This window comes from Engystomops pustulosus, chromosome 2 (genome assembly GCF_040894005.1).
Source record: "Engystomops pustulosus chromosome 2, aEngPut4.maternal, whole genome shotgun sequence".
Lineage (NCBI taxonomy): Eukaryota > Metazoa > Chordata > Amphibia > Anura > Leptodactylidae > Engystomops > Engystomops pustulosus.
This window is the reverse complement of record NC_092412.1, coordinates 103,403,976-103,425,449: the sequence shown is the minus strand read 5'-3', so window position 1 is coordinate 103,425,449 and position 21,474 is coordinate 103,403,976. Positions and strand designations below refer to the sequence as shown.

Here is a 21,474-nt window from a genome sequence, read left to right as displayed (position 1 = left end):
AAAGGGCAGGGTAAATGCAGGGCATGTGATGTGTTAAAAACTGCACCTCCTGCAGGAATAAGATTTAAATGATTAGGTTTGTGGCACAAATGTATTTTTTCGTGGTCACAAATAATGGAGGTCATTTATGTGTAGTATCCAAAGCCAAGAAAGATAGTTTCAGTTTTACACATACAGTATCTGTCCCCAGTAATACAGCAACGTCATAATGCTATGCAATAGACAATTCGAGGGTTCATTAACTTAGAAGGCAGCTTTACAAAAGGTCAGGTTTAGTTTTGCCCTAGGCAAGTAGAAACATCACATCCCCAGCCATGAAAGGGTTCATGTAAATGTCAGATTAGAAGTGAAAAGCTGGTGAAGCAATGTTGTAGATCAACATATTCATGTACTGTGTGCAATACCCAGCTTTTTGAATGTGCTCTTTTGTCTTACAACAAACTATCTTATGTCTGTCTATGTATATACACTGTCCATGCATTTACTCTCCTCTGACACCTAGCCATGTATGTATTCGGATACAGTAGCATAGTGTGTGCATGGAGATATGTACTATGCATAGTAAATTAGAGTGCTGAACCCATATGGTGGGTCTAATTTAGAAGCTCATTTTCATGTACCCCATTAAACAAATCTTGGCTCGTTTAAGTAGGGTCTTTGTTCTCGCCTCTCAGATCTAATATATAAAGCTGAATGTAAGTGTGTATGTCTGCTAAAGGAATCTGCACCGTCGCAGTTACAATCACAACATTTTGAACAGACACCTCATATGACTCAGGGAATGTTATAGACTATGTTTTGAGTGAGAATTTTCACCCCCTGGTTTCAAAAATACACTTCGTAACCTACAGTATACAGGAGCCATTGTATGTTGGCTGCTGTGGCAGTTAGCAACCAATCACATCTCGGCTTCTATTTTGCTACAGGTCATTAATATGAGTTCTGAGCTCTGATTCGTTGCTAAAGGGAATGAAGGACATTCTCAGTAAAAGGCAGTTTATGTTTAAAGGGAACCTGTCACCAGGAGACCCGTTTTTAGAACTCCCTCAGTCTCCACATAGCATAGTACATAGACTGACAAAGTGTTGACTGCTGTGTGACTAGGCAGTTGCCTTTTGGGAGGGGCTGGGAAGGAGCAGTTCCCCCCCCACCCTTGGGAAACATGTGACCTTTTCAAATATATGAATAACTCCCCACACTCAGGATTGGCTGTAGAGGAGCAGGGGGCGTCGCTAAGCCCAGTGATGGGTGTTTTCATATATTTGGAAAGGTCGCATGGAGTAGCTGTTCCCCCAAGGGTGGGGGGGACTGCTCCTTTCCAGACCCTCCCATTTGGCAACTGCCTAGTCACACAGCACATGCTAATGAAAGGTACAATATAACATATCTTTTTTACTGTAAAACCAATTTCTAATACAAAAACACTTTGGCAGCGTATGTACTATGCGCTATGGGGACTGGGGGAGTGCTAAAAATGGCTCTCCTGGTGACAGGTTCCCTTTAAGTTAATATAATTGTGTTTGCAACACTTAGCCAACAATGTTGTAGAGGCATTAGATCATCTCTGATACTACAGTCACATCCAGACCAGGAGTCTCCTATCTATTTTTCTATAACTTCTGATGCTCCAGTCACATCTATAGCTGCAATCATCTAATTATCGTTATAGCTTCTCAGATGACTGCAGCACTGGATGTGACTGGAGTATCAATCTGTCGTTCTATGAACTGTGAGACTCTAGTCACATCCAAAGCTGCAGTCTTATATCTGCAAGTTCTTCTTGAATTCTCCACCACAATCCCTTGCTTTAAGGAATGAGAAGAAGACAGTGACTATTTATTCCAACCTTGGTAATTAACCAATAGAATACCAGAACTATAGCAAGGACTGACTGAGCAGTGGGAGAGGGGGAGCTAAACGCACCTATGGGTGAGACACAAAGATGTCACTCCTCTGCACAGGGATGTGTTCAGTAACACCCCTCCCCTCTCCCAGGCTGAGGACACATTCCTGGATCAGTTCTGGGGAAAGGGGCTGAAATGTGAACAGATGGAGTAATACACATTGCGCCACTGCAGGACCGCCCTCTAATGACCCCAATTCTTATGGGGGCCCCGCCAGGAGATACACCCTGCTACAGGACTGTGTGAACACTGGCGGATAGAGAATCATAGCAAATTTCTGTCTTTGCTTTATGATTTTATGTGCTAAATATTTTTTGTTAACCCATTTTATGCTAACAGCAGTTATTTAATATTCTGGGCAATACCAGGTACTAACGCTACTTCACGTGCCCTATTGTGGATAGGATTTACAGAAACCATTTACAGCTTAAAGTGTGACCCTGGAAAGTAGGCAAGAGTCAAGTCTTTGGCCCCCACAGTTTAACACCACTGTTGTAGGTATGACTTGTTACTATTTTTATTTTGCAGAATTAGAAAAAGAAGTGGAAGAACTTAAATCAAAACCAATTGCAGGAGGCAATGATGATGTTGTACAGGTAAATCTATTATAAACTCTTGTAGAAGTGCATGAGAATGGCTTCTGCATTGTGGCAAAGGCAGCAGTTATACGAGCTGTCTGCTTTGTGGTTCGACCATAGGGTAGTGATAACGCAGGTACAGCTGCACCACACGTCATAGCCCCACTGTTTAGCTACTTAAAGGGAACCTGTCAGCAAAAATTTACCTAATAAACCCTTACCAGTATGTTGTCAAATGGCTTAAACCCTCACTGATCATGGCCCAGTTTGGTGCCATCATCTAGAAAACCAACTTTGAAGTTAGATGTAAACTGGAAATCGCAGGAAAAATCGGCACAGCTAGCGGAGACAGCAACTACAGGAATAGGCTAAACTGGTGAGAATCGCAAAGAAACTGCTGCACATGGATATTCAAGTTAACAGGCAAAGTAGTTTACCATCCCAAGAACTTTTGGTTTGTGGAAAAAAAAATATTGGAGTTGAAATCTACCATCAAAATCAAGCATGATAAGCCAGAGGCATTTAATAATGGATCGAGACACCGTGACTGTGGTTAATTAAGCTCTGTTACCAGAGCCCCTCAGTGCAGCAGATTCACAGGCTGTTAAAATGAGCAGAACATGTCTTGTCCTCGCCCTGCTCTTTCCCTCTGCTTGTGTAATCTAGCAGAAGCAAGAAGTGCAGGGGGAGGGGAGACCTGCTCTGCTCATTGTAATGAGCTGTGAAGCTACAGTACAAATTCCTTATGCGAAACTGTGTCACTGCCTCTGTAAAGGTACATGACAAGTTCAAATAATGCTGGGAACTTATTAAAGCATCCTGGTGGCTAAGTTGCTGACCTAATTTCCCAAATGTAAAATGTTAAATCGGTGGTTGATCGCAATTTTTCAATCTATGGTTCCCCTCAATTAGGATGCACAGAACAGCATATCCTCACAGATTTTGGGCTTTGTTTTAGTACCCTGGGAACTCTGCATAGTTTTAGTGATTCTTACAATGAAGGATGTTTTTTTTTTTTTTTTTTTTTTTATCACTTTTCAATTACTGTTAAACAATTTCATAGGCTAGCTGTGTACATTAAAATATTCATATTTCTTTGGTTTCCTTTAGGCTCTTACTGAAAGACTGGATTCCGTTCTTCTAGAAAAAGCTGAGGTCCATCAACAGGTGGTTTCTATGAAGAAAGAATTACATAAAACAAAAGAAGAATTTGAGGTAATAAACAAATAGAATTTTAAGCAAGTTAGTTGTCCCCGCACCCCAAAAAAGTGTTCTATCAAAATATAAAATCGGTTATTCCCAGCAGTGAACCCTGTAGCGGAAAATAGTGCCCAAATGTCAGCCACTTTTTCACTATTATTTAAAACATGAAAATTTTAAAGTGATTAAAAAGGTCATGTAGTTCTCAGAATAACAATGAAAACATCAGCTCTTCCAACAAAAAAATTACACCTTACACAGGTCTGTACATCAGAGTATGAAAACGTTATTATTGTCCTAATATGGCGAAAATAATATTTTTTCTTTATAGTAAATATGTTGGTGATTGTGTTTTACAGGCAGCTGCCACTAAAGCTAACGAGTTACAACAACATCTGGAGCAGTCAAACAAGAATCTTTTAGAAGATATAGCAGTATTAAACAGTGACTTGTTGCAGTCCCAAAACAACCACAAAGAAGATGTACATACTGTAAAGAAAGAACTGCAAGAAGCACTGATGAAACAGAAAGAGTTAATTGATAAACTGAGTCAACAAGAAGAGCAAGATCAACATCTAAAAAGGATGGAGCAAGAGCGTGAAGTCTATGAGGAAAGGTTATCTAAGCTGAAGAAAGATTTAGATTCTAGTACAGAAGAGAAAGATAACGGAATCACTAAACTTAAAGATGCTCAAACTGTTTCGGAACAGTACTTTTGTGAGATCCAAGGTCTTCATGCAAAGATTTTGGAGTTGCAGGCTCTGCATCAAGAGGAAGCATCAAACCTTATGCATGAGCTTGAAACTTCCACCAAAGAATTTGAGAAAGAGAAAAGTAAATTGCAAGACGTGATCAATCAATATATTGAGAAAGAGAAAATGTGCTTGGAGCATAATAAACCAAAACAAATTAATAGTGATGAGTCCAATGTCCCATCTAAAAATGAAGAAGATGAAGTTCAGCGATTAAAATGTATTGTTAACGATTTGGAATCTCGACAAAGTCTCTTAATAGATGAACTCACCTACACTAACAATTTAAAGGTTGGTTTAGAAAGAGAAGTTGAGCATTTAAAGAGTGAATATTTCCATGAACGAGAAGAATTAGAATTTAAAATAAATGAACTTCAACTTGCTATAGAGGAGTATAATAGTCTAATAGAGAAGTTAAAGACAGAACTAGAGTCCACTAAAACACACTATAAGCAGCAGACCCAGCAAAATGCCAAAGATATGCAAAGTATGAGAGATCAGCACAAGAAAGAAATGACTGAGCTGAAACAATCAATAACATCTGCTTATGAGAATGAAAAATTATCTTTTATCCATGAAATCCAGATTTTGAAAGAGCAGTGTGAAAGACTTCATCAAGAAAAAGAAGAAGCCACAAGCAGTTATGAGAGCTTGCGGGAGACATTTGTCAGCCTCCAAGCAGAACTTGAGGAGTCTGCAGGTAAGATCAGCCGGGAGTTTGAAACCATGAAGCACCAACAAGCTTCTGATGTCCAGGAACTCCAGCAGAAGCTGAGAACTGCTTACAAGGACAAAAATGACCTTCTTGAAACTGTGAATCAGCTCCAAAGTAAGGTGGCAACGTTGTCATCAAAGGAAAGTGAATGTGAAGAACTCCAACTTCAGATCACAACACTGCAACGTAATAATGAAGAATACATATCGTCTCTGCATCAGAAGGACAAATTTATTAAAGAGCTTCAACTTAAAGTAAATGAATCCTGTGAAAAAGCTGAGCTGTCTGTCCTCCATGAAGAGATACAGAAACTACAACAACTGTACCAAAGTGAGCAGGTCAATGTGGAGGCATTGCAGCAAAAGGCTGAGAGCCAGGCTGCTCTTATTGCACAACTGAAGAATACTGTGGAAGAATTGACACAAAAACTACAAGATTCTGGGCTATCCCAACAGAGTGATGGTGAAGATACGCTCCTCCAAATTACTAGGTGGCAACAGCAGAATGAAGAGATCACTGCTACTTTACATGAGAAGGAAGAACAGGTAAAAGATCTCCAGATGAAAATAGAAGAGACTAACAAGCAAAACGCAGAGATATCTTCTAAGATGCAACAGCAGAATGAAGAGGTCACTGCTACTTTACATGAGAAGGAAGAACAAGTAAAAGATCTCCAGATGAAAATGGAAGAGACTAACAAGCAAAACGCTGAGATATCTTCTAAGATGCAACAGCAGAATGAAGAGATCACTGCTACTTTACATGAGAAGGAAGAACAAGTAAAAGATCTCCAGATGAAAATAGAAGAGACTAACAAGCAAAACGCTGAAGTAACTTCTAAGATGGAGCATGTAAGTAAAGAACTTTTTGAACTTCAGGAAATGTTTAAGAGTGAACAGGGAAAAGCTTTAAACTTTCAGCAGGAAGCAGAAAGTCATCTCAAGCTCATTGCACAGTTGGAGCATATGATTGAGGAGTTGACACAGAAATTGAGCACTACTGAGCAGAGTTTACAGGAGATTAAAAATCTCCAACAGCAAGTAGACACCTTGTTGCTTGACAAACAAAACATAGAAACAGACTCCAGAAGGTGGCAAGATGAAGTGTTACATCTTCGTGATGAGAAGGATCTTCTTTCTAAAGACTTTGATAGACTTCATTCTGAACACAGTCACTGTCTTGCCTCTGTTGAGGAGCTAGGTGACTTGAGAATGAAAGTACAACTGATCATCAGCGAAAAGGATGAAGTCACTAAGCTTGTTCTAAGCAAAGAGGAGAAAATAGAAAGGTTTCAACAACAGCTTTGTGTTCTTCAGGACATATTGGCAATTGAATGCAAAGATCAAGATTTTGTTCCACTTTGTGAAAATATTAACAAAGCTGTTCTCCAACTAAAGGATGATAAAGAAAATGTGCTTGCACAGAAAGAGGAGACATCTGTTGAGCTTGAGAGGCTTCGTGAAGAGTATGAAATGCAGTGCTCAGATCTAAGAGCCTTGTTAAGTGACTACTCTAAAGAAAAGGTACTATTGAAGGAAGAACTGGAGGAAACACTTCAAGACAAAGAAGCTCTCCAAAGAGATCTGCTAGAGATGAAGAATGCTCTTGAAAAATCTAAACTGGATAACCAGGACTCTATTTCTCGTATAGATGGTTTAAATTCAGCTCTTAATGCTTTACAGAAGGAAAAACCTATTGAAGTGGAGTCTAGTGACCAAACTCAAAAAGATGTGAAGATAGAAAGCAAAGAGGACACTTGTAAGCAGGAAGTGAGTAATATTGAGGTAAGACATGTTCCCAAATAACTTCTAGATTTCTTATGAGATTCTATAATTTAAGGTTGCTGATAGATAATTTATTTGCAGAGAGAGAGAAGAAAGTAACTGTCAGACTTGCCTGATCCTTATCTCGCCTGACACTTACTTTCTGATTGGAGAGCCCAAACCCTATAAACGCATGAACTGGTGTTGCAAGAATTTTCAAAATAATTCACTGCATCTACACCAGAAAACTGTCATGGAATCTGTGATAAATCCCCCCCTATGTCTCCATAAAAATGAAACCACAGAGCAGAATAGGATTGGCTCTATAACATCTGTTAACATCTTAAACACAAACATCCCCACCCACTTCATCAAAAATGCGGAAGCCCCTTTGATCCTCAATACAAACAGCCCTATCTTCTCATTGACCAATAAGCATGAGTGCCTGTATCTAGGGAGCTGGAGAGGAGAAGGAGGTAAAGTAAGGAATGATATTTATTTATTGCCACCTTAGACGATGTCATTTAAACTGAAGCACAATAAAATTAATTTAATGAAATGTGGTTGCTTTATCAGTGTCAGAATATCCTCCATGATGCTGGAGGAGCCCTTTAATGTTTATGTAAGCTGTAAGTAGATGCAAACATTATATTTTATTATGCAGAATGTTCTGTACAAAATAAAGGACAGGAGAATTTCCTTCATTTAGAATAAGGTGTTTCTACATTAATGATTAAAATTATGAGCTCAGGATGAATGCATTAGCATTTACTGGAATGTGAATTCTAAGATATTAAAAGCTGGAGAAGTAATGTTTACTGTGCATCTCCCAGTCTATGTGTTAATTGGTCTTCAGGTTTTATTTATGGGGGTAAAAAGCTAGAAACTTGCATTCACTTTAACACCTGGATCAACCTCTTCAAATTAATTTTTTATTCTCTCTTTAGGATTTGCTTTCATTGGATCTTGAACAGAAGTCACTTATAGCTGATCTTCAAGATAAAATAGGTAGAGAACTGCACTTGGCGATATTGAATCAATTTATAGTGGTAAAAGTTATGTAATGCTATGGATTTGCAGGAATTAAGGCAAAGTAAAATGTTTAATTGCTGCAGTTTTGTCCATTAAATATCTTCTACTTCTGAGATGTGCTGCAGTTTATAGCAGTAAAAAATTGCGTGGTGCTGCACCTTCCCTCTTATGAGCTGTCCTTAACGGTCCTAGATGGATCCAGGAAACATCCACTATTCAATAATCCAGTAGAAGAAACTCTTTTGTGACCGGAGCTCAAAAACGAAAAAGATGGGCAAGGATTGGCGTCCTCGTGGAGTTATTTGTGATATGCGCATTTTTTATCTACATATGTGAGTAGAACTGGAAATAAAAGTTTTAAAAGTTTGAAACTGTCTACACTATGTCTGGATATGTCTCTTATATGCAGTGAGTGGAGGAGACTAGGACAGGAGTGAAAATATTGACGGTTTCTGGTCTGAATGGTGACTTATCCCTGAAAGTGATCCCTTGTGTTTGGTGCACAAATAAGGAGGAAACCTGCATGGATCGTCTTTTTCGTTTTTGAGCTCCGGTCACAAAAGAGTTTCTTCTACTAGTTTATAGCAGTGTAACATTTGCTGCCATCATAGATAGTTGCCTTGTGCTTCAGTTTTGCCAGATTCAACACTGTTTTGGGTAGATTCATGTTGGTGTTTTTTGGATTTTTTTACATCCATGATTTTTCACTAAACCCATTTTGGCTTCTGGACACAAATAGTTTGGTTTTCTCTTCCTGGCTTCAGTTATTTGTCACTGTTGCCTTACTGTCCCATTCTTTTTAACCCTTTCACGCTGTGCGATGGATATACCTGCTGCAGAGCTACGATGGGTGTATGGTGTCATACAGAGATTGGCTTTGCTGCATATTATCGCTAACACCAGCGGTCAGTGCCGGCAACACTTAAAACATGAACGGTTGTCATGATAGGCTGCATGGCTTCAGAAGATTCGTTACAATGAGCCAGTGGCGCATTGTAATAAATCCTATGCAAAAACGCCATTTCCTGCAATAGAGTAGTATTGCATTAATATGGTAGGAACGATCAGACCATCTAGGGTTAAAGTACCCTAGATGGTCTAAGAAATAGTGAAAAGAAAAATTAAAAGTTTAAAAAGGTCAAAAATAATAGTAAAATTCACAGTAGAAATCACAAACCTGTTTGGTATCGCCGTGTCCCAAAATGCCTGATCTATCAAAATATAATAACGGTTATAGATAGCGATGACCTCCATAACGGAAAATGGCGCCCAAATGTCCGAAGCGCAACTTTAACACCATTTTACATGACATAAAAAATGTAATAAAAAGTGATTAAAATGTCGCGCAGTCCTCAAAATGATACCGTCGGCTCATTTCGCAAAAAATGACACATCAAACAGCTCCATGCACCAAAGTATGAAAAAGTTATTAGGGTCAGAAGATGGCAAAAATAATTTTTCCACATTTTAGAATTTTTTTTTCCAGCTTCCCAGTACACGGCATGGAATAATAAATAACATCATGGAAAAGTAAAATTTGTTACGCACAAAGGCGGTTTTTGAAGGTGAACCATGAGAAATGAGCAAAAAACCCTGCGCCCTTAAGGGGTTAATGGGTGGTTTCACACTTAAGTTTTTTTCCACTGATTTAAAGTTGCCAGTGAAAACAAACAGGAAAGGTTCTAAATTGATCACTGTTCAGTAAAAAAACAAACAAAAAGAAACTAGTAAGCAAATTCTAGTAAGCAAATGTCATACCCAGAGGTCGCACTAACATTTTTCCAGAAGGGTAAAAATACTCCTCTCACCATTTTTGAGGAGTATTTTTACCCGAGGAGGAGTATGAAGATTTCAGTAATACACAGCGCACACGACACGACACTCACCCGGCCTTAAGTCCCGTCGGGATCACATAAATGCAGGCAGCTGCGGGCAGGTAGGGAGATGCAGCAGGACAGGGAGCAGCAGCCCTGCTGTCCACAGGTATCCCGGGGCCTGCGCTGTCGCTCTCGAGCGCTGATGACACAGATCACTGTGTCACGTGTCCCACTGAGCAGCCCGACGCGCGCTGTGATCGCGCTACAGACACTTACCTCTTTTGCAGCGCGCGCCGGTCCGCTCAGCCTGCGCGCTACAGGGAATAATTGCCAAGCGTAACTTTACCCATGGCAATTATTTTGGGGGGTAATGGCGCCTCATCACGCGTCTATGACGCGTGGTGAGGCGTTAATGCGACCTCTGGTCATACCCTACCTGATGGGGCTATTAGTTAAATGATGTAAAGCTGGTAACGGGGTCTCTATAACACTGTCTAGTCTAACTTTGCACTATGCCAGAAAAAGTGCCCAAATGATTGTGTTTTTTGCATAATTTTTATACAGTACACTTGGTTTAAAATTTTACTGGATATATATCCATTATTTTTTGATACCCTTACTCTACCAGAGTTGTGCATAAATATTTCTATCAACAGCATTTCAATTAAAGTTGTGGGTTCCGCAGCAGAATACTGGCACTAATTACCCAATTGTGTAGCGTCTACATAATGGCACTATTCGCAGCTTTATTACCTGTTGTTATTACTATCCATATTGTATCTCAATGTGATGTGTTTTATTCAGAAGTTGGTGATTTAGGTCATTTCACTGCTACCAATTTCTTAGAGTCTGACATTTGGCAAACTTAACATATAAAAATTGTGTTCCCTTAATGCAGAAAAACTAGAACGAAATTGTAAAGAAAAAGAAGAGAAGTGTAATAAGATTAAAGCAGTTGCTGTTAAAGCAAAGAAGGAGCTGGATGCCAATAGAAAGGAGGTAATGAATCTGTATCCACAGACTAGTACGTGGGTGCCAACAATGCCACTATGACTTCCTTTATATTTAGAGATTTGTTTCTATGCCCTCTAACTATGCCTCATGATTTCTCTTTTTCCTATATTGACGTTTATGCAAGTACTGTATACAGGTATATGGGTAGTGGACTTTTTCTTATGACTTCAGGTCTGTTGTACAATCTGTCACACTACTATACACTGTCTTATGTAAGCAGTTTTCCATATTTCATTGTTTATTCTGCTCAGTTGTGAGCTAGATTGCATGGCAAGCTGCCCTCTTCAGGTTGATCTATGGCTGTAAGAAATATCCCATTAGAGATTAGATCTATATTTTTTGAATATGTTGTAGTATTGTATTCTTTTTCTCCTTCATAGTGGAATATTATTTTAATTAAAATGAAATCCAGGTTAAGCATTGCTTCCAAACCCCTTCTGATCTTCTGTTAATGTAGTCTCTCTACCATTTTCCTAAAGGTCCAGTCAGTGAAAGAAGAGCTAGAGCGAGTAAGGGCAGAAAAGCAGCAACTAACCTCTTCTATGAAGGATGTTGTTCAGTCTGCAGAAAGTTATCAGGTATGAAATATATATTTTAGCTATGTTATTTCACCGTACAATGATATAAAATTAAAAACTTATAGTATGGTTGCAGATTGGTCTGTCTTCAATAAGTAGAAACTGCTGTAAACATTCATTCTGCAATGGATTAACACGTTCATGTCACTCAGTTTCTAACATTCCTTCCTTAAAGTGGATGTCCGGAGGCTAAAATACATGTCAGCTTTCTTCCAAAAACGCCAAAGGGGAGTAACTGGCTGCAAAGCTGACTAAAACGGTCTTTCCCCTGTGGTACTTGTACATTTTGCAAGTGTGTCTGAAAAATTAAAACCTTCATAAACCCTCCAGACAATGAATTATATGAGATTAGAAAATTCATAAATTGCAAGATTACAAATCTAGTCTATGTAGCAAAATGTAGCTGTCCTAAACTCTATGTGTGCAAGCCAATACAAGAATTTAGGAGAAGAATCTCCTCACATCTTAGTACCACTCAAACATAATGGTGACATGGAATATCTTAAACTCTTGGGGATTGCCACTCTGAAAACTGGCCCTAGAAAGGGAAATATAGATCGCCAACTAATGCAGTTAGACGCAAGGTGGATATACCGACTAAAAAGTTTAAGCCCTCATGGACTCAATGAAGGCTTCAAATTCACACCTATTATATAGTGGAGCAAGATGCAACTCTAAAATCCCAATAATAAGGTTCAAGGGTAGAACCTTATTGGATGTTCGCATATAGAAGGACTAATACTAGACAATAACTGTTTAGTGTGATATATTGACGATCCCATACCTCATCACATCATGCCTTTTTAGTAATCATATAGCCATCATCTTACTATAATATTGGAATTATTATTATAACATCATAATATAACCCTAATATGACCCTTTACTCACTAGGATTATATGGTAGATTCCAGAGGATTCCAGATTATGATAAGTCATTAACCAATTTAGCATTAAACGAGTATTGAGACCAATGCGGTAGAGATCATTGGCATTGTTAAAACACTTCTGAAAAGTGCCAATACATATATTCCTTTCATGATGCATACATACTCACCTTATGAAGTTAATCCTCTGTCTTCTTCATCAGGCATTTACACACATCTTGTGAGACTAGAAGCCAGGAATTATGTATGCACATCTTGTGTCTGTTCTGTCAATATAGACACAATACAAATCATCTGAAAATTGCCCACATAGGTCCTATCGAAAAAACTAAAGCTCTTAACTAGCCTGCTATTGTGAATAGTTTCTTATTAATAACCCTAAATTCAGAATCAAATAAATAGTTGATCGGCTCTCAGTTTTTAAGTCGTAGCGCATGCGCCAACTATTATCAACCACCGCCGTAACTATAGTAACGGCGGACTAAAAAATATTCTAAATGATAAATCTCCGCAGGGACCATTTGCATCTAGAGAAGAGGAAGGCTGGTCAACAAGCTGATACATTGGGGAGGCATACTCACTGATGACTGGCTAATCGCGAACATACACCTACTGAGGGAGTCTCCACACAAAGTTTTAAAAGAGGATGGAAACACGTTTAGCGTATTAGATCAGCCCCGTTATCCCCTGAGGACGCCATCTCATGGCGAAACATGTCAGTGGGGCTGTTTGAATGTCTGGAATTTTAATTTGTGGTGTTGAGGTATAGAGCTAACCAAGTAGACTAGATGACTGAACTGCAGCGGCATCTAGATCTAGGAGTGTCTATGGAGAAAGTATAGGAACAATAGAGAGTGTAGTGTGTGCCCACAATCAGGAATCCGACGTATAGAAAAATAAATCGATTACATGTGTGTGTGTGTAAAATCTTAAGCCGAGCAGGCTAATAAATTACTGCAAGCCTATTGTCCTAGAGTAAAGAACTGCAGAGCGAGTAATGTGTGCTCATAATCAGCTACCCAACATATAGGGAGTTATCAATGATGAGTGTATGTTAATCTTATACCGAATTGGCCAAAACTCATTCTCAAACGTTTCGCTCTGAAACAACAGAACTGCTAATAGGGTTCGTTGTGAAGTGGCAAGTGTCCTACTTTAAACTATATTATAAATAAAGAATAATCGGAGCAGCTAGCAGAACTGTGAAAACGCACCAATGTGAATACACATCAGCATCAACTCTCTCGAGTGTTGTTCCCTCTCCCATAGTATCAGAAATCTATTCCCACCACAGAGAATTTTAATAGTTATTTTGTACAATGCTAATTGAACACAGTTCCGTATGTTGATTTAGTTTTGCAGACTAACATTAATAAAAGTTATATTTTACTTGGGCAAAAGACCTCTAGTTTGCAGAAATGCAAAATTTGTGTGAATTGATATTTTTCCAAAAACGGCACCACACCTGGCCATGGTTTGTGTCGGTATAGAGGTGAATAGAGCTGAATGTTAATATCGGCACAAACCATGGTCAGGTGTGGCATTGTTTTTGAGAGAAAGCAGCCATGTTTCTAAGTCTCCGGGCAACCCCTTCAAGTATTAATTATTGTCTATATTCTTGTAGAATCTGTTGGGCGAGTATGACAAACAAGTGGAGCTGCTGGAACTTGAGAGGGAGAAAGTCAGATCAGTGGAGCACCAGCTGGAAGAGCTGTCACGTCAGCTGAGATCTGCTGCTGTAGAGGTGAATCCCTTTTAAAATGTACCTTGAATTATACACAACTTGTAATAGTTGAGGGCTTACAATTCTTTTTTTTTTTTTTTTTTTTCAAATCCTTTGACATTTTTGCATGGTAACCCACAGCCTTTGCCAAAGTCTGTGCTGCCAGAGAAAGGTCTAATCTGGTTTCTGGGTTATGTTCTTCAACATGGCAGCCAGTGCTCTTATGCCACCCACCGCTTGTGCTGTTCCTCATGAAAAATGAATAAATTGAAGACCAGTATAACCTCTCCCTTGTGTAATAACACTCTCATTGTGTTAGTACAATGTCATATTGTATACGGAAACCCCATTTTTAATTTATTTGTAATTTTAAAGTACTATCAGGTCCTCTTTAAGTGGTTTGACGGAAAACAAACATATTTTTAAAGTTTGGAGTTTCACTATGTGGATGCTATTAAAATTAAAACCATTTATACTTTCCTCATTCCAGTGCAGTGAAGGCGTACTAAACCCCGTGTTCACTGTGCACGTGCTGTAGTTGCAGCGCTTGCACAGTGAAGCCTGTGTGTACTGCTCTGGCTTCTTTGAATTACTGCTGAGGCTGATGGAGCACATGAGGTGGGTCCAATGTGCTTCATCGCACCCATCTCTAGGTGAGTATACTTTTTTTTTTTTTTCTCCTATGGAGGGACTTGGTAAAGGGTGACACTAAACCATCAGTTCATAAGTGACCCTGACAGTTAATGTTTGATATTAGTGGCTTCCTCTTTTAATTCTGGCACAATAATGTGGCTGTTACCATGAAAAAGTAAATTGCATTAGTCATAATCAAACTTGTTTTTATTGATTTTATAAACAATTACATACAAAAACTTTCATTACAGTACGTTATAAGGAGACATGTACAAAGTTGGCCAGGCCATTATTCAAACCATGAATCATTAAGCAAAATACAGTAACAAAGAAAAATAGCCCCCCAGAGTCGGCTAAATTGCATTAGTCTTAAACAAGAATACATTTGGAAAGTTTCATTTTTATCATGTGATTATCCTATTCTAAAATATTGTAACAGTTTGGAAGCAATCCAGCCACAAATACCTAAGCCTACATTTCACAGAGCCGCCTTGTGTAATTTGGCTATACTTTTGTCTGGGTCTTGGGTATAGAAGCAGAAGTGGCCCCTCTTATAAGTAGTTAAAAAAATTACAAAGGTTAAGAGGAGTCAAATATGTGAAAAGATTATTGTTCAGTATTACAAACCGTTAAAACTGAGATTTAAAATGGGCTGCATAGTCCTACCATGAGAAAAGTCATTTGAGTTGTGGTCACCTGAGTCAGAGACATTGCCCTGCGGCAGCATGTATAGATGAGGAGAACCATAGCCAGCAGTGTTTACTTATTGTATGACTATTCCTGCTAACAGCAAACAATTGGTGGTAGCTGCAACACTATTTTTTCAATCTCATGTAATGAAAGTGGTGCAAACAGACACTAACAGAAGCCATTAAAAGTCCATTGAAAAAAATGGACATTTCTAAGGATCCATTAGACCTCCTTTATGTTAATTTTTGTTTTTGTGACAGAAAACGGTAACAAAGGTCTAACTGTGTGTGAACTGTGCCTTACAAATATATTAACACTTTGTGCAGTACAGGTTGGTCAGATATCCAGGGACATAAATATGTAATTAAATTGCCATTGTATTTTAGCAAGAAAAGATGAACTCTGTCCATGAAGATCTAGTGACACGGTGTGAAACTTTGCAGTCCAACAACAAGTTACTTGAAGTTCAGATACTGGAAACTCAGAAAACTAAAGCTGCATTAGAGAAGGATCTGGAAGCTGAAAGGTTAATACGAGAACAGAAAGTAAAGGTAAAGTTGCACACAAATGTGGTTTGGTATCTATAGAGGGAATGGTGAGGCCAAGTGTTAAGTTTATGATAAGGTGATATGTAATATACCTTAGAACTGAGATTAATTTACGAAAAGCAATGTCAGAAGCTTGATTAAAAACTATATTGTATCTCTACTTTCAGGATCATAACTGTACCCTGAAACAGATTGAAGAGCTTCAACTGCAGCTGGAGAAAGAGAAAAAACTGCTTCAGAAAGTCTCTCAAGACTTTGAACTTGTGAGAAAGGTACTTCCCACTGCCTTCACAAGTAGTAGAGTTTCTTTATCTTTAATATTCTCAAATAAATAAAAACTTCCTCAATTAGACATGATTAGAATAATGCAAATCTGGCATTTACAGAAATTACAGAACTAGAATTGTGTAATAGTCAATAGGGTAGCCCTTGTAGATACCCCAGAATATAAAATAATTTTGATGTAAAAGGTAAATACTATGATGAGAACTGTGGGAGGGAGAAGGAAGCAATAACAATGTGGACATAGGGAAGATACGAATTGTGTGTAAATGCATGAGGATAAGAAATATCCCTCCTTTGTAATTGGTTTGTACATTGCATCAGCATATTTGGACAGGAATCACTGGGGATGTGGAACGCATTGTAGTGAAATGTTATGAAGGAATAACTTTTCTGTAAGTGGATTTATAAGAATTTATTTCTGCGTTTACTCCAGGATGCACAGAAGAGCACACTGATGGACATGGAAATTGCTGACTATGAACGCTTGGTGAAAGAGCTCAACCAAAAGATCACCAACAAGAACATCCAGCTGGAGGACCTGGAGCAGGAGGCCCGTGTGCAGAAGCAACAACAGGAAATTCTTCAACAAGAAATATGTAAGAAGGCATATTCTTTATATTCTGTGTGACCTGCTTACATTCAATATAATGACATCCTGTTATGACATCCCACCCTCTATACCCTGTATACAATTACACTCTGGCCTTCACATATTATATGTAAAGCTTGTCTGCGCTAATGGCTCTATTAATGATTTCTGTATGAAGTCTCCTATCGTGGATTGTATGCTGTTCTTTGCCTTTCTTTCCAGACAATACTCATTCAGTAGCTATTTGTTGTGGACTGTATCTATTCACCTAAGGCGGTCCCCCATAGACGGCATTGGCCACATGTCGGGAAGAGATAAAACATGTCCTATCTTTCCTCGTGTTGCGGCCCGTACACCGTTCAGTGCTATGAAGAGGGGGCGGGACACCCCTCATCCTCTCCATGACTCCGGGCGTATGCCTGCTTGGCTGTGGCCCGGCGGGCATGCATTTGTGTGCATGCAGACTAAGACCTCCTATAGACTGGCATGCTTAATTCTATACAAAACTGCACCAATTTTACCTGGCACCTCTATAGCCTGGCATGTTAAATTCTGTACAAAACTGCAGCTATTTCACTTGGCAACCTCTACTTTCTGGAATAGAAATACTAGTTTGGTTTTAATCCCGCATCATGTCAAGACTTTTTTGTAGGTCTTGCTTGATTTCAAGGGAGCTGCCTTACTCAGTAGCTAATAGAGGCACGGTTTTCCTCACCCCATCCTGGAAAAGTATTTGCATATTTTCCCAGAATCCTCTAGTGGAGCATCAATGGCTTTGAGACTTCACACACCTACACTGTGGCTTTAATTGGCAGTCTCCGTAAGGAGAACTTTCTTCCCTACCTCTATAGACTAGCATGCTTAATTCAGTGGAAGACTGCAACTATTTTACCTGGGGCCTCTATACTATTGCCTGGCATGCTTAATTCTGTTCAAAACTGCAGCTATTTTAACTGCCACCTCTATAGCCTGGCATGCTTAATTTTGTACAAAACTGCAACTTTTTCACCTGGCACCTCTAAATGCTTTTCTTTTAGGTTAGGGGTGCAAAGGATGACATTAGTTGGAGACATTTAGTCTAACTATATAAGTTTAATTTCTCATCTATTGTATTTCTTTAACCAGCATCTCTTCAGGCAACCTTGGAACAGCAAGAGGAGCGCAGTACGAAGATGAAGCAATTGCTGGTTAAGACTAAGAAAGAACTTGCTGATTCTAAGCAGATAGTAAGTGCACACAGTAATGTCACAACCTCTCCAAATAGTTTTACTGGTATATCTCCTGTAATATTAATACTCATTTTACTTTTTGTTCAAGGAGTCAGATCATCTGATACTACAAGCCTCCCTAAAAGGAGAACTGGAGGCAAGTCAGCAACATGTGGAAGCTTATAAGGTAAAAATGTAAACTAGTCGTAATGTCCTCTTATGGCTAAGAAATTGCATATTTTGTATATTTTTTTCTGTTCTACACCAGTGTTGAAGTCTTGTGTATTTATGGTTACAAACCGCCACCACTTATGGTGACAGGATCACAATGATGTCCTTCTTTTGTCATGCCGAATCAACCAAAAATACAGAACCTTGAACACTGTATTTAAATGGCCTGAAAGGCTGTAAGAATTAATGGGGGAGTGAATGGGGGATGTCTGATTCTGCCTTTATTTGGGGTTGGTACATCATCACAAGTCAGCCGCAGGGTAGCAGCTGCTGAAGTAACCTTATGATAGGAAAGCAGTAGGTAGCATCATAGTGTGGCTCTTCTAGCAGTTAGTTTTCTGTGTAATGTTGATAGAGGTACATCATTGTGAACCTGTTACAGCGGATCTTAATGACCGAGACCTGTTCATATTGGCACTTTGGTTCAGACCAGGAGTGCTGAAGTCACATACAATGTGCCTTCAGTGGTCACATGTGAATAAACTGCATGTGCCTGCTGAATCCACGGTTTAATGGGAAGACGGACATAACACTTCCAGTCCAACTGCATTGAATTCAGTGGCACCCCTTAAAGGTTAAAAAAAGGTTGTTGTTTTTTTAAGCACCCATAGCTCTTCCAGAATGATAAAACGCCTAAATAAATCATAAAAAATGGTTCCAAAATGTTTAAATGACCCCTTTCTCCATAACACAAACAAATATAACATTATCAAAACATATTAAAAACTATATAAATATTTTCGTGATCGTACTGAACCAAAGAAAGGTAAAAACCATAAAACAGAGCCCCTGAAAGTGCAGCCAGGTATTTTTCATTTATCATTTTTACATTTGGAATTTATTTCAGCTTCCAAGTACATTGTATGAAATAATAAATTGTGCCATTAATGTACAACATGTCCCACAGAAAAACAATCCCTTGTACATCTCAACAGACAAATGTTGTGACAATTGAGAGAGAAATGGAAATGAAAAAGTGAAAGGAGTTCTGTGTTGTTGCTGTATATAACAATTGAATAAAGATTGTGTTTTGATATTTGTCATTTGATGCATCGCTTTCTCCTTTCAAAAAATTGAGTTAGTTGTTGTCCAGAGTAAAAAAAATTCTTAGAAAGGGCTGGTATGAAACAAAAAAATAACTTGTACCTCTCTTCTCCAGTCCTACACAGCAGCTCCTCTCACCACAGCTTCCTGTATACAGAGGCTGCGGCGCTTATGTTGCCTCCACTTGGCTTCATGATGCTAGATACTGGCCATTGCAGTAGCCTCTGTAGAAACAGACTAAAAAGGCAGCACAGTGGCTTAGTGGTTAGCATTACAGCCTTGCAGCGCTGGGGAGCTCGGTCCAAGTCCCAGGGTCAACCTCTGCAAAGAGTTTGCATGTTCTCTCCGTGTTTGCGTGGGTTTCCTCCCACACTCCAAAACATACTAGTAGTTTGGGGACAGGGACCGATTTGGCAAGTTCTTTGCAGGAGTTACTATTATTATTAGTTAACACAATAAACTGGTGGGAAGGTGAGATGTATAGTCATATGATCTGTAAAGCAGTGTGGATTATGATGGTGCTACATAAAAAATTATTATTGTTCATAAAATTGTCAAGATGATGATCAGTATTTCTAGATGTGAAGCACATATCTTCTGTTATAGTATTTATTGCACATTCTTTACTTTTTCCCTCATTTTACATTTTCTCTTAGATTCAAGTTGCTGAACTTACATCTGAGAAACATAAGGTTCAAGAGCAACTTCGGGCACTTACAGAGCAGCATCAACGCGCAGCTAATACATACCAACAAAAACTACTCTCTCTCCAAGAGGAGTGCACTGCTGCAAAGGTATGAGGCTCTGTATATAATAAAACCCATGGGAAAAGACCTACATATAAGGAAAACCTGGTTATGTGGATCTAGATTTATAAAGAGAATGCGTCTTGGTTGTTTTGCCTAACACCTTCAGCATAGCACCCTTGGCAGAGTACCTGTAGCAGGGGTCCCGGTCTGTTCTGTGAATTTGGGTGCATGTGTCCCTATCATCAGCTGTGCAATGACGTCCTTTGACATGATGTCTTGCATCCTTGAGGCATGAAGCCAGTGCTTGAGTATGGAACTTTACTGCTCAAATCGTTGACCTGCTGTAGAGATAACGTGCCACCACCATCATAACAAAGGCCAGGAGTTATTACAAATCAAATTTTGTTATGTATTATTATATTCCATGAAATTTAAGAAATCTATTCCTCTCCCCCTGCTTTCTACTATATTTTTTTTCCATTTTTTTTTTTAATTACAGATACAGGGGAAAAGATCATTAAAACTGTTGCATTTTAATATTTCTGTATTTACACAGAACATTAGGTTAGCAATTTATTCATAATTTTTGAGAAGAACAAATGAATGGCACAATGCAGCATCCTAAGAAAATAAACAAATCATTTTAAGATGGTGCATATAACTAGAAGTATTCTTTTCCGCTGGCACTCGGCCTGGCGCGCTGAATTAAGCAAGTTGTGCTTGCTGTTTCCCACTGCTCACATCTGTTACCCATTGACCTTCTGCTTCCTGTTGTATGGGGCTTTGTTTGAACCAGTGACACTTCCTGTCTTCCACTCCCATCTGTAAGAATATGAACTCCTACCAAGACACATTATTATACATCCCATTCATTCACTGCTATTGAACTGTGAAGATATGAGCACAATACATGGCACAGTAATCCATTGGAATAACAGGTCAAATAGGCCAGTTAGGCACAGAGCAAATCATCCATGATGAGGAATCCATTCTGCACCATAAACTTGTAAGGGCCACTGATACAGCTTAGATTTCTCTGTGTGCAGATTGTGGTTGTAGAGGTTTGGGGCTAGTCTTATTAGGATGGTTAGAAAAAGAGTAATGACAAAGTACCAATACATCCATTTATGTCTCAGGCTGAACAGGCTGCAGTTACTGCTGAATTTGAGAGCTATAAAGTCCGCGTTCATAATGTGTTAAAACAACAAAAGAATAAATCTGCATCCCAAGCTGAACAAGAGGCCTTCAAAAAAGAAAGGTACCTGATCTCTCGTCTTCTGATTCATTGCATTTTACACTGCTGAGGACTCTTGGTCCAAAACACAGATTTTTGGTATTAGTTGAATATCCATTACTAGTTCACATTCTTTCTATTTTTTAACTTCAAGGATCAGGACATCCATATGAATGGAAGTATATCAGTCTCAAAACTGAGTAGAGAAAAAGAGGAAAGGCTCAGCTTAATGTCTAAAAAATAAAAGTAGGCTTAAAGTGAACTTGTGGCCAGGAATGTTATGATTAGCTAATGACAGGT

General features: G+C 38.9%; 1 protein-coding gene across 4 annotated transcripts in view; it reads left to right on the top strand.

Annotated features, from left to right (window-relative positions):
- The window catches only part of GCC2 (GRIP and coiled-coil domain containing 2), a 36,303-nt gene that overhangs the window by 5,199 nt on the left and 9,630 nt on the right, over positions 1–21,474 (top strand). For 3 of the 4 annotated variants that reach the window (XM_072135831.1, XM_072135830.1, XM_072135833.1), the window contains exons 4-17: positions 2,433–2,500; positions 3,593–3,697; positions 4,042–6,933; positions 7,860–7,920; positions 10,660–10,760; positions 11,255–11,353; positions 13,865–13,984; positions 15,673–15,837; positions 16,002–16,106; positions 16,553–16,715; positions 17,834–17,934; positions 18,026–18,103; positions 19,848–19,985; positions 21,077–21,198. In XM_072135831.1, coding sequence (XP_071991932.1) covers positions 2,433–2,500; positions 3,593–3,697; positions 4,042–6,933; positions 7,860–7,920; positions 10,660–10,760; positions 11,255–11,353; positions 13,865–13,984; positions 15,673–15,837; positions 16,002–16,106; positions 16,553–16,715; positions 17,834–17,934; positions 18,026–18,103; positions 19,848–19,985; positions 21,077–21,198 — 4,318 coding nt within the window. The remainder of the gene's footprint in view (positions 1–2,432; positions 2,501–3,592; positions 3,698–4,041; positions 6,934–7,859; positions 7,921–10,659; positions 10,761–11,254; positions 11,354–13,864; positions 13,985–15,672; positions 15,838–16,001; positions 16,107–16,552; positions 16,716–17,833; positions 17,935–18,025; positions 18,104–19,847; positions 19,986–21,076; positions 21,199–21,474) is intronic. The other variant, XM_072135832.1, reaches the window with a different exon arrangement.